General features: G+C 36.3%; 2 protein-coding genes across 4 annotated transcripts in view; one reads left to right on the top strand and one right to left on the bottom strand.

Annotated features, from left to right (window-relative positions):
* FBXW7 (F-box and WD repeat domain containing 7) overlaps window positions 1-14,245 on the top strand; it is a 232,728-nt gene that overhangs the window by 115,572 nt on the left and 102,911 nt on the right. The gene's annotated exons all lie outside the window — the stretch shown is intronic.
* LOC144282559 (short coiled-coil protein) lies at window positions 11,483-13,325 on the bottom strand. Its single transcript, XM_077846386.1, has one exon. It carries the CDS (start codon window positions 13,206-13,208, stop codon window positions 12,960-12,962), a length of 249 nt encoding a protein of 82 aa, XP_077702512.1. The 5' UTR covers window positions 13,209-13,325; the 3' UTR covers window positions 11,483-12,959.

The following is a 14,245-nucleotide window of genomic DNA, read 5'->3' as shown; positions in this document are numbered from 1 at the left end:
GTTTCAAAAAGAAATGATAAAAAGAAGGGAGAATAAATTCTCAAAGAGAGAATGGCTGTGAATTTCCTAGAATTATGGAAGCTCATTCAGGAAGTTTTGTGAATCTCAAACAGGATAAATAAAAATGAATTCGCGTCTAGATACATGATAGTGTAGAACACATAGAACAGTCAGGATAAAGAAAGTATTTAAGAAACAACTACAGAGGAAAGACAGTTTCCTTATAAAGGAGCTACAGTTTGGCATTTGGCTGAATTTTAATAGCAATAGTGGAGGCTAAAAGATAGTGGAATAATATCTTCAATTTGCTGAAAGAAAACTGTCAGTCATATATCCATACCCAGTGAAGCAGTCATTCAAGAAAGAGGGCAAAGCAGAAACCGTTTCAGGAAAAAAAAATTGTGATAGTAATATGTTATTCCCAGGATGATCTATGAGATCATCCTTTTGAGATAGCTCCTTAAAAAATTAGCTTAAAACTTTTAAGTTAACTTAAAGCAAAAATCTGGAAAGAAGACAGCCATCTAGTTTTGTGTCTTTCTGAATTTATGTATAAGCAGATAAACAAGGTACCAAAACAAAGAACTTGTGGGCCATATTTATCCCTGACAGTGTATATTCCCTGAACCCTAAAATACCACTAGGTAAAGGGCAAAACACCAATAGCTGCAAGACTTGACTATATCATGTATTAGTAGGAAAAAAGCGAAAGGGAAATAATGGGGATCAGACTTGGCAACAAGAGAATCCCTCAAATAGTTAACTGGAAAAGCCAGCTGGCCAACTAGCAGATGAAACTGGTAGGTCTTTTGCCTACTCCAACAATGAATGAGTGCAGTGGGCCCTCAGTAAGGACTATGAGGGCATGGGTAGTTTAACCCCTGCAAACTCTCAAAACTGACCTACCAGGGGTGTCTTTCAAAATAGGGCCTCGTCACCCTAAAGGAGAAAATGCAGAAATGGAATCAAAATGGCAAGGAATCGGGGACAAAGGAAAGAGAAGTGCCAAGTGAAAGTTGGGAAGAATAGGGCCAAGACATCTCAGAAAGCAAGCTGCATGTTTGTTTGTTTGTTTGTTTTTAACACTGTATATAACAGAAGAGGGAGCCCTGTAAAATTAGAAAGACCAACTACATTAATAGATCAACAGTATCCAGAGGAAGGAAAACCAGGGACCTAAGTATGTGGAGACCACATGTGGAAGACTGTTTAGTTTTGAGTATTACACTTTGAGAGGAGTAATCATTTGGAGCTCTTAGGATGGTGAGAGAGTCCAAGTCATGCCATTTCAGTAATGATTTAACGAAATTGGGGTGGTTATGCTTGAAAAATAAGGTAGGTAGCATTGGATTAGATTTCATTTATGTAACAACCATAAAGTCCATACTGGGTAGAAATTCAAGGAGGGAGATTTCAAATTTAGTAAAGGAGGAAGTAAATATAAAATTCATCAAAAAGTGCAACATGTCCAGGTTGTAGAGGTTGCTGATCTCTAAAGGTATTTGAGCAGAGGTTTGGTCCTCTGTCATCTGTACTACTACTATTTATTGAACAGCTGCTGTGTGTGAGGTGCTAATATAAGCACTTGACCAGTATTCATGATATTTACAATACCCTTTAAGGCACATTTTTCATATGCCGTGCTTATGACCAATTAAAGAGAATCTGGGAGTCTAAAGACCTCACTTCCAATTGAGCTCCTCCCTTCCTCAGCTGTTTTGATTTTGGCAGGGTACTTAAATTTCTAGAGTCAGATTCTGAAGCTCTAAAATAAGGTAATGAGAAAAGAATACCTCTAAAGCTTTCTGGTTGAATCTCTTTGCCTTTGCGTGGCTGATAACTTTTCTGACCACCTAGAGCAGCAGTTTTCAGATTTTGGTCTTAGAACCCCTTTACATTCTTGAAAATTACCGAGGACCCCAAATAGTTTTTGTTATGAAAATTCTATTTATTGATATTTGTTGTATTAAAAATTAAAACTGAGAGGTGCTTGGGTGGCTTGAGGTTAAGTATCTGACTTCAGCTCAGGTCATGATCTCAGGGTCCTGGAATTGAGCCCCATGTAGGGCTCCCTGCTTAATGGAGTGTTTGCCTCTCCCTCTGCCCCCCCACCCTAGTGCTCTTGCTCTTTCTCTCTCAAATAAATAAAATCCTAAAAAACACCCAGCACTTAAAAAAAAAATTAAAACCAAGAAATTTTAAAAGCACAAACATAGTTGAATCAGCCATTAGAGTAATGGCATCATCACAAGTTAAGCAGTCAGAGATTATATACATTCGGAAGAGAATAAGTGCAAAAACCAATAACTTCTTTTATTTTTTATTTTATTTTTTAAAAAGATTTATTTATTTATTTATGATAGACATAGAGAGAGAGGCAGAGACACAGGAGGAGGGAGAAGCAGGCTCTACGCCGGGAGCCTGACGTGGGACTTGATCCCGGGACTCCAGGATCGCGCCCTGGGCCAAAGGCAGGCACCAAACCACTGAGCCACCCAGGGATCCCCAACTTCTTCTTCTTTTTTTTTTTTTTAAAAAAAATAACTTCTGGGAATTATGAAAGTAGATATGACCTCAAAGATCTGGAAAGTCTCAGCATGTTAGGGGCCTGCCCACCACACTTTAAATACCACTGACCCTATTCCTGTCCTTTGAGAGATTAGAGAATGGTTTTCCTGCTATTGAAAAAGAGTTGGAAATGCATCTTTCCCTATGTAACCAACCTTTGGTATATTTTAGTTTGGAAGATAGTTTAACCTTGTGAGTACTCTATCTCAAATTGAGTAAAGATTTGAATTTGAGTATCTTTCATGATTGCTGAGCTGATCTCCTTTCTTCTGTTATACTTAATTCATGATGAAGTTAGCCTATTTAAGCCTTCTTAAAATTGAAACAGAAAGTTGTTTAATAGCTAATAAAAATAATGTATTAAGTACTCACTTAAAGCTGTCAGACACATCTTTAAACATTTTGCGTATGTTGTCTCTCTAATCCTTACATAATCCTGTAAAATAGAGGTACCATTTAAATAGAGGTACCATCTTTTGCAGATGAGGTAACAGATTTAAAGACATTAAGTCTTTAGAATTTGTATAGTCTAACTACTGAACCTGGGCTGTTAACCCAATGGATTTTTTTTTCAAATTTATGCAGCTGTTTCACTGTCAACTTGGTTTTGACATTGTGCTGAAAGGATACCCTTCTTAATGTTCTTCATTGGTATTGATATTATTCCTTATTCTTACCTCAAATGAAAAACTCTTCTGGAGCCAGGAATGGTTTATCTTTAATCACAGGACTGTGTGATTTCCACTGCCCTGGAGTGTGATTCAGAAAGATAGAGGTTCTGAGAAACTGTGTATCAGATGGACAGTGCTTAAGAGGCAGCATAGCATGCTTTCTGAACCTCATCATCTTTAAAATAGAATCTACATCATAAGTTTGTTTTGACAATGAAATCTGATTTCATATGTAAAACATTTAGCAAGGCCTGGCATAAAGTAATATTCAGTAATAGGTAATACTTATTTTGCAGTTGTGTTGAGAATTTTTTTTTTAAAGGTTTTATTTATTTAATCGAGAGAGAGAGAGAAAGAGAGAGAGAGAGAGAGAGACAGAAGCAGAGACACAGGTAGAGGGAGAAGTAGGCTCCATGCAGGAAGCCTGATGTGGGACTAGATCCGGGCCTCCAGGATCACGCCTTGGGCTGTAGGCGGTGCTAAACCACTGAGCCACCCATGCTGCCCTGTGTTGAGAATTTGATGAAGAAATGAGACTACAAAGTTGGATAACTACTTTGAATTCTAGTCTATACAATTTGATTTCATTGTTTTACCTAAAATCTTACCAATTTAAACTGTCAGAATACTTGTAATCATATGTAACTCTAGAGCTATATTTACAGATTCAAATATAGCTTTAAGAGCACTTTGTAACTAGTGGGCAAAAGCAATTAGAGTGTTTTTGGGTTTTTGGGTGAAACGGAGATAAAGGGTGTCCCCTTTTTCCTGAAAGGAGCCTAGGGAAAATCTTATATGATTTCTTTTACTTTGCTAGGGGCAGCCTAAAAGTCTTTTTTTTTTTTTTTGGATTGGGTCTAGACCCACTGTCCAAGGCCCTGATTGGAAGAAAGATGGTGTTTAGGGGTCTGACAAAGAAGAGTGGTCTTTATCTTAAGAAGGTGCTTTTATATCAAAGAGATCCTTGTGATGGTGTCCTGTTATTGTCACTTGTGCCTTTTGTTTCTCTTGCTGCTGTAAGATCCTTGATTATGCCTTGTTGGAAGACAGGCTGGTCTAGTGGAATGAATATGAACCTTGGTTCAGGCATTGGTTCATTGTTTTAACATGTTGGTAAATCTTGGTAACTATAGATCGTAGGGCAAGTGACCTTAATCTGAGTCTGTTTCCTATTTGGTAAAATGAGAATAATGATCTCAAGGTTCTCGATTCGATGAATAAGCTGTTAGTTCCTAGTGGGCTCTCTGTAAATGTTTGCTGATTATGGGAATGCAGTAGAAGCATCTTTACTAATCTGAATATAAAACAGGCTTCTTAACTTACAGGATTTCTTCTTAACAATTTTTGTTTCTTTATCTGGAGTAGGTGAATTGCTGCAGTAGAAAAAGGCATATTTTTATGAGTTCCAGTAATTATTCTTTGAGTTAGTGATCTAAATTTGTCTGGGTGGGAAGAATAACTTCAGAGTGAAGGAATCCTATTAGAAACTTGAAGTTCTAAGAAATATTCTTCCTAACAGATCTGAAAGTCACTAGTTTTGAAGAGCAGTGACCACTGTTACTGTCTTCCCAGTTATTTGAATGGCTAAGTTTAGTGGTAAAATCCTTAGGCAGTCCTCATTGTGATAAGGAATTTGAGTTGTGACCATCCCACAATGCTTCCTCTTAGTTTTAGATTGAGTGTACAACACAGCATTGTACTAAGATTGAGGGTGTTTGGAAGTTTGAGAGTGTTTTACAACCACTGCCTTGTTAGGTTTGTCCAGAAATACTGTTTTATAACCTGAAAAATTTTAAAAATTTCTTGTCTGAAAATTACAGATCATTATGTAAGGGATCTAGTTTACTAATTTAATCATCATGACAGTATTGCTTTATTTCTACATAAATAGAGAAGATCTTTGTAAGAAAATCATGATACTTCTTATCATTTAGAAAATAAAAGCTCTCAGTCTGAACTAAAAAGGAAGAAAAAAGGAATGGTTTTAAGTGGATTATAAATATTTCTTGTTAGAATTAATGTTTTAGATTTTTTATTTTCTTGGTGGTGGTAATGGTTTTTGTTTTCTTTGCTTTTTCAGTCACCGTAGTATTGACAGATAAGGACATTGCTGGGCAGTGGTGAAGCTGGCTGGAATGAAGTTTATTTTATTTGGTTTCACTATAATTATACAGTTTTAGAAAATTTTCTCATTTGTATGTCTTACAAAGATCCAACTAGGGTAGATTTTATTTTTCATAATTTTTCAAAAACAGCATATTTTAGCACTGCACTCTCTCTTTTTTTTTTTTTTTATTCAGACCTTATGACTTTGGTCAGCATTGTATCACCAGTACCAAGCTCATGTTAGAGTTAAAATATTTCTTTTTAAAAAATATTTATTCATGAGAGACCCAGAGACAGAGAGAGAGAGGCAGAGACATAGGCAGAGGGAGAAGCAGGCTCCATATAGGGAGCCGGACATAGGACTCCATCCCAGGTTTCCAGGATCAGGCCCTGGGCTGAAGGTGGCGCTAAACTGCTGAGCCACCCGAGCTGCCGGAGAGTTAAAATATTTCTGTTTTTCAATTCAAATACACATTTCTGAAACTATACTGTGTGCAGTGTGGTCAGGCAGTGTTTTCCCCCAATATGCCTGCTCAACCTTCCAGCCAAGAATTTGAAGAGGAAGATGGAATGATTGTTTCTTAGAGTCTTCTATGAATAGTGATTTTCTGATATATTCATCTAAATTGAGGTCATTGCTTTTTCTCAGTGAGCAAGAAAAGAAATGCAGGCAGTAGGTACCTGAGTTCTAACATACTGACTGAAACCCTCTAAAAACTCAGGCAAGGGGGCATCAAGCAGTAGCAAATGAGAATAGAATTCCTAAATTTAAAAAACAGATAACGAGAAGACATTTTTTTCCCTTTGTGGTCCACATTAACTACCGTGCTAAAACTATGCTAAGATGGGAACTCTATTAAAGAAACAGACTCATTAGTTTTCTATAGACAATACGTTTTCTGTATATAGTGGTGTTTTTCTGAACTTCAAAACTTTATTGTAAAATGATAGAATAGAGGCCAGAGCTACAAGGAGTTGAGTCAGTGCTTGCTGATAGTGGTGCTGTTGTTTTCCTTAAAGATGCTGAGTTATTTCTGAAATTTAGCAGATTCTTGTTTTCTTTGGTCCTGTGGTCATTGGCTCTTTAGGGTAGTGGCTTCAAGATTGGTTTTCCTTCTGATACAATTGCTGTTTTAGCTCTTTCTCATTCTTCATTCATTTAAAGTTCTCTCTACCTGCTATAGAATGTTTCACAGTGAATGATGTGCTGATTCCCCAGTGCGAGGAGTTGTGGACTCTGCAAAAACTGCCACCTTGCCTCTTGAAGTGGAAAAATCAGTATTCTGGGCTTTTATCCTGCCTCTATAATGTGACTGTATCTGCTATTAGTGTAGAGAAGATCCAGTGAATGGGCCCAGAGCTAAGAAGTCCAAAGCCTCTTTCAGCATTTAACAGGCTCACAATGGGAGAGTCAAAGAAGGCAGAGAAATTTTTCCCTTGTCCTCAATTAATACATATATTTTTAATCGAAGTGCTTTTTATGTAAAGTACAATCCATAGATGAGTTTTGACAATACATATGCCTATGTAACCAATGCCTTAGTCAGGATGTAGAATAATTTGTCACTCCCTGAATTACTCTCCATTCCATTCAATCCTCACGTAGGCAACAACTGTTCTGATTACTATTCTGATTACTATTACTGTAGATTAGTTTCTTGTATTCTTAAACATATAAATGGTATCTTATAATTTTTTTTTCTGGCTGCTTTCACTCAGCACACTGTTTTTGATACTCATTTTGTTTCATGTATCAAAAGTGCACTCTCATTTCTGTGTACCATTCCATTATATGAATATGTCTCTATCCATTCTTCTGTTGATGAACACTTGAGTTGGGTTCAGTTTTGGCTATTCTGCGTAAAACTGTTACAAGCATTCTTGTACCAGACTACTTTGGACTTTTCTGTTGGGTAAGTACATAGGAGCATACGTGCTAGCTCACAGGCTGCCTGTTTTTATAAGAAACTGCCAAATGGTTTTCTACAGTGGTAGTAACATTTTACAATCCCACTAGCCATGTATGAGTTTTAATTATTTCCTATTTTTATCAACGTTTCCTGGCAGTTGGTCCCTTTTAATTTAGCAATTTTTGTGGATGGAAAGTTGTATTGTGGTTTTAATTTGCATTTCCTTGATGGCTAATTTCACCGAGTACCTTTTCATATGTTTATTCTTTTATATCTTTTCTAGTCAGCTGTTTGTGTCTCACCCATTTTTCCATTCTGTATTGAATGGTGAATGACTAGTTAGTACTTGAATGACTTCTCTGATTGTTGACTTTTGTCACACAGATTTTAGCATTTATATGCAAACTGACACTCCTCCTGCTGCAAGCTATAGTGTCAGCACCTTTCTACCTAAAAGAGGTGGGATCTATTTGTTCAGTGACAGGGTGTGTTTTCCAGAAGTAGACTTCAGTCTTGAACTATTACAAATAGAAATATCTGGTAACAATGTAAGATGAACACTTACATTTCATACTTAAAAACTGTATTCTTTCTGCTTTTTATTTTACAATGTGCAAGAAAAGTTACTGAATCTGTTCTAGGAAATGGAAAAATTATCCTATGAATTTTGTATGTATTTGTTGGTTAACAGTTTAAGAAATTATATGAAGTAATAGATTATATGGACTGTAATAAAGCTATATGTTCAGTTGAGTATCACCTCCTAAATGTGAAGAAAGCCTATATATATTGTCTGTGTATAATTGTTGGTATATCTCTGCATTTTAAAGCGTAGCATTATAATATATACTTGGTATGTATTTTCGGAACATCCAAAGAGAAAAAAAGCAAAAGTAGTTCCTGTCTTCTTCATGGAATTGGAAGGTGAGACAATTGAAATAGCAAACATGTTCACTTTTCTAGCCTACTTTTTATAATATACATTTACAAAGAAACTCACATGTCAGCCCTCTGTGCTCAAGCTTACCCCTTACTATGAACCTGATAGTTACGGCATTTCTTTTCTTTCTTTTTTTTTAAATTAATTAATTTATTTATGATAGACATGCGGGGGGGGGGGCAGAGACACAGGAGGAGGGAGAAGCAGGCTCCATGCTGGAGCCCAACGTGGGACTCGATCCTAGGACTCCAGGATTGCGCCCTGGGCCAAAGTCAGGCGCTAAACCGCTGAGCCACCCAGGGATCCCCACGGCATTTCTTTTATTAGAAGTCCACGGTCCCAACTTTTTCCTAAATGTTTTACCACTATCTTTTTTTTTAAAACAAGTAGAAGAGGGGAGGTCCTTATATTTAAGACCTGTGCTTGCCAATTTCAGCAAGTTCTGTGACAGAGAATAGAAGAATGAAGGAAGGTGACTTACATTGCCAGATAGGGTTCGTAAAGGGTGGGCAAAGAAATGTGTCAGAGAGAGGAAGACATCTTTTACAAAGATATAGACACATAAGAACATATAGTGTATTAATACAAGTAGATCAATATTGTTGGGTAATATCCAGTTTAAGACAAACAAGTTTGCATTAGGATGGTTAGAGGTGGGACCAGATTAGGAACATCTTGTGTACTGTGCATAGGAGTTCAGATTTTATTCTATAGAATAGTACTTTAAAAAGTTTTGCAGAATCACTTGGTTGCCCATTCTTTCTGTATACACTATTCTCTCCCTTTCTCCAGTTGTCTCTCACAAGCTCTTTCTTTACTTAATATCTTGCCTTCATTTGAGCAAGGGCTTCAGCGTGTAAAATGTTTGGAAACTGCCACTTAGGTGTTGACATTTCATGTTCTGGCAGCAGTATAGAGGGTAGGTGAGAGGCATGGCATACAGAAGATGTGAAGATCGCTAGGGATGTGATTCAAATAGTTTGGAGGAAGAGGCACATAATATCTGCTTATTAAACAGCACTAGAGAAGGGGAATGGATTGTAGATCTATTGTAGAGATACACTTGGGACTTAGTGATGATGTGAGTGGGAGACAAAATTATCAGGACAAAGCAAAGGTAATTTGTAGCAGAAGTGGGAACCAGAATGTTGTCCAGATTTTTCCCTCTTTACCACCTTTTTTTAAACTTTCAAAAAAGTCCCAAGTACACTATTAAGAACTTACTTAGCCCCAGAACCATTTGATAACTTGTCAACAGGATGCACCATCACCCCTAAACTCTTGAGCATGCATTTCTTTTTCTTTTTCTTTTTTTTCTTTTCCTTTTCCTTTTTCTTTTTTTAACCTTTCAGTTTATTGTGGTACTTTTTAGAAAAGACAACATGTTGACAAAGCCATAACCAAAAGCTTTAACCATTGGAGCAAAAAACTAATCCTGCCAACTGGTTAATTGGGTAAGACATGGAAGCCCACAATTTTTGATAAGCTGACTTGAAAATGCCATTTAAATAAGGTATGACTGGAGTAAATACAAACACCCGTATTTTGATGGAGAAATAAAATACACAAACCAGGAGAAGTACATTTATTATGAAATGTTAAAATGACTTGCAAAAGATCTCACCAGGTATTTTACAAAATAAAAGAAAAATTAATTGAGCAGCAATTTTCCTGGTTGATGTGCTTCCTCAGGCTACTTACTGATTTACTGTTTTCCCCATTGAATCTCCAGTCCTACCTGCTAGGTGGCCTGCAAGCTTCCTATCAATGCACTGACCTATGTTACTACCATCTGGGGAAAAGACTCATGCCAGCAGACTGCCTATTAAATAGTAGGTTCAACATGTAACTTGAGGAGGGAAATAATAACATTAGGCACTTTTTTACTGAGCACTTGCAATGTCCTAGAACATTGGGAGTGTTTTCCATATACAGGTGATTTTAGAATGATACAGGATTGAAATGCATGGGTCCACTTATAGGTGGATTTTCATTGATAAATACAGGACAGTACTGTAAATGTGTTTTCTCTTCATTTTGATTTTCTTTTTAAAAAATTTTATTTAAATTCAATTAACATATATTATTAGTTTCAGAGGTTAGAGGTCAGTGATTCATCAGTCTTATGTAATACCAAGTTCTCATTGCATCACATGCCCTCCTTAATGCCCATCCCCCAGTTACTCCGTCCTCCTACCCCCTCCCCTCCAGCAGCCCTCAGTTTGTTTTTTACGATTAAGAGTCTTTTAAGGTTTGTCTCACTATCTGATTTCGTCTTGTTTTATTTTTTTCTCTTTCCTCATGATCCTCCATTTTGTTTCTTAAATTTAACATGAGTGAGATAATATGATAATTGTCTTCCTCTGATTGACTCATTTTACTTACTAGTTCCATCCACTTTGTTGCAAATGGCAAGATTTCATTTTTAATGACTACATAGTATTCCATTTGTGTGTGTGCGTGTGTGCATGTGCACGTGCGCATTCACACATACATTACATACACACTACATTTTCCTTACCCATACATCTGTCAGTGGACATCTGGGTTCTTTCCATAGTTTGGTTATTGTGGACATTACTGCTATAAATATTGGGGTTCAGGTGCCTGTTCAGATCACTACATTTGTATCTTTGGGGTAAATACCTAGTAGTGCAATTGCTGGGTCATAGAGTAGCTCTATTTTCAACTCTTTGAGGAACCTCCACACTGTTTTTCAGAGTGGCTGCACCATATTGCATTTCCACCAAGACTGCATGGGGGTGTTCCCCTTTCTCCACAACCTCACCGCATCTGTTGTTTCCTGATTTGTTAATTGTAGTTATTCTGACTGGTGTGAGTTGGTATGTCATTGTGGTTTTGATTTGTATTTCCTTGATACCGAGTGATGTTGAACAGTTTTTCATGTGTTGGCCATTTATATGTCTTCTTTGGAGAAATGTCTGTTTATTTCTTCTCATTTCTTGACTGGATTATTTCTTCTTTGGGTGTTGGGTTTGATAAAGTTCTTTATAGATGTTGGATACTAGCCCATTATCTGATATGTCATTTGCAAGTATCTTCTCCCATTCTGTAGGTTGTCTTTTGGTTTTGTTGACTGTTTCCTTTGCTGTGCAAAAGCTTTTCATCTTCATGAAGTCTCAATAGTTCATTTTTGCCTTTGTTTTTCTTGCCTTTAGAGGTGTGTCTAGTAAAAAGTTGCTGTGGCCAAGGTCCCAAAAGTTGCTGCCTGTATTCTCCTCTAGGATTTTGATGGATTCCTATTTCACATTTAGGTCTTTCATCCATTTTTTTTTTTTTTTTTCTGAAACAGCTTTTTATTAAACAGCAAAGCAAAATTGCAACACAATTTTAAATGTTTGTAAATTAGGTCACAAAAGGGATGCAAAATATTTGCAGTATAACTATTATATTCCTACAGCTAAAGTCATTCATTGAATCTTACACCAATACAAACATATTATTCCATGATTAAAAGTAGCCCAAATCTAACAACCAAAACTATATTAGTGGACGTCTTTACCTAGTTAATATTTTAACATTACTTCCGATACTAATTTCTTACCAAATGGAATCTACAAACTAAATTCTTACAAACTGTCAAAGGGTGCTAAAACTCTGCAAACCAAGCAGTTAGGTTTACAGAAAATTCTGGGATAAGTAGTGAGATTAAAATACTGAGAAAATATCAATTAGTATACATGTAAAACTCCCATTTATTATTCATGATTCTGATACCAAAACACTCTTCTAAAGGGATTTTGCAAAAGTTGATCTGCTGGGTGCTACAAATAAATGTTAAGACTAAACTCTGTAACTGTTCTCTTCTATATGTGGTTGACATAAGGTTATTTACATTTAATCTACCTTCGTGTGTGTGTGTGTGTGTGTGTGTGTACCACCCAAAATACCTAGTCTGTGCTAGAGATCACACAAATCTGGAGTAAAAACATGTGGAGTTGGTTACTACTGTTTGCCAAGTATCTTCCCATCCTATTAATGTTTTTCTCAAAATACTCTATTCCAAACGTATAACCAGAGCTCATTTTTTCAGATACCAAGTGGGGTTATTTTGTGCAAAAATTAAGTTTTTAACCAAACCTTCCCAATTTGATAATTCAGTTACAAAGAAAAGTCTTCATACTTATAGCCTCTGTTTTCAACTAATGAAAGAAAAATCAACAATCCTAGCTTATTACTATGACAAACCCTAACTGAGAAAGTATCTTATTTTAGATAAGTTTCAACAATTCAAGCTCAGGTTACTCTCACAGATGATTAACTATTACCTTTACAAATGTGAAACCAATTTTTTCCTTAGAGGAAGGGAAACGAGAAGGAAGAAGCAAATGGAGAAGAGGCACAACATGGTGGGCAGGGTACATAAAGCTTTGCGTTCAGTACCTGATTTTGGTCACTTTTCACAACACGGTGGTTCTTCTATCTCTTACTATGCTTATAATAAAAGATAGTGCTAAACCTATAAATCAAATTTGATAAAACATTCATTTTCAAGTTTCATAAATATATGCATTTCTAATTATAAAGTCTACAATACATTTGCACATTTTTATAGACTAACATATTATACACAAACTCATGGAAGTCTTCCGTTATGCTCTTAATTTTGCCTATATCTGACGTTATCTTCATAAATATTCAATTAAGCCACAAACAAAAGTACTATAACTTTTTAAATCTATCCAAGTTTTAAAGAAAAAAAGATCAGCAGCAATTCCATGAAATAGAAGGGATGTCAATCCCTTACTTTCTTTTGCTTTTTGTGTCAGTTGTTTGAAAAACACTAGAAGCAGACATGAGGTTTTCTATATATTGTCCAAGAACTTGGTTTTCTGATTTTAGCTTCAGATTTTCTTCCTTAACCGCATCTACTCTTGCGGAGAGGTCTTCAAGTGTGTGTTGCAGTTCCAACACTTGGTTAATGAGTCGTGTTTTTTCCTCCAGTTCCACCTGATTTTCAGCATCAACTGCATCCATGTCAGCATTCATCATCTCGGGTAACAAGCTTTTGGGCCTTGGATACAAAATCCTTGATGAATGGTCTGCCGTCGGAGGCGCCGGGAGCGGGAGGGAACCGGGAGGACCGCTCAGGCCCCGAAGCCTGGACCAACTGGCCCTTTCATCCATTTTGAGTCTAGTTTTGTGTATGGTATGAGGAAATGGTCCAGTTCCATTCTTCTGCATGTGGTTGTCCAATTCTCCTAACACCATTTGTTTTTGTTTTTGTTTTTGTTTTTGTTTTTTGTAACACGATTTGTTGATGAGACTTTTTTACATTGGATATTCTTTCCTGTTTTTGTGAAGATTAGTTGACAATAGTTGGGTATGCATTTCTTATAAATAAGGATATTCTCCAGCATAATCACAATAAAACCATGAAAATCAGGATATTGGCATTAATAAATTAGGTTTTCTATTCCTCAGACCCCATTTGAGTTTCACTAGTTGTTCAAATAATACCTAACATAATAAAAAGATTCCATTCAAAATCATGGACTGCATTTGTTATCCTTTACCTAGAACAGTGCCTTGATCTTTACTTTCATTCATGTGAAACTTTTGAAGATTATACTGCAGGCATTTTGAACAAGGACCCTTAATTTGGGTTTTTCTAGTGCATCCTCATTAGTGGATTCAGGTTATGCGTCATTGGCAAGAATTTCAAAGAAATGATACTGTGTTACTCTCATTACTTCTTATTAGGTAAACATAATATCAATTCATCTCATTATTCACTTCAGCCTTTCTCAATCTTTTTACATTGAGGAAACACTTAAAATCATCTTATCTTGGGATTCACATAAAAATTGTATTTCCTGCACACAGTACCTCAGCTTGATCAGTAAGTTGTAGATATATTACTTTTATTGGTGATTGTAGTATTCTTTTGAGCAGAGAATGTTCTTTTTCTGTGGATCTGTTTATATTGGCTAATCCATTAGTCCTCTTTTTTTTGTGGGTTCCTTTTTCCACAAACTGTATCTGTCCTAATATAAGTTAGTAGAACAGGTAGAGGAGATTCTATTTTT

This window comes from Canis aureus, chromosome 13 (assembly GCF_053574225.1).
Source record: "Canis aureus isolate CA01 chromosome 13, VMU_Caureus_v.1.0, whole genome shotgun sequence".
NCBI classification, from domain to species: Eukaryota; Metazoa; Chordata; class Mammalia; order Carnivora; family Canidae; genus Canis; species Canis aureus.
Note: the sequence above shows the minus strand (reverse complement) of the source record. Positions and strands in the feature narration are given on the sequence as shown.

Coding starts and splice junctions, on each gene's coding strand:
- LOC144282559 (XM_077846386.1), bottom strand. CDS start 13,208: ATGATGAATGCTGACATGGATGCAGTTGATGCTGAAAATCAGGTGGAA.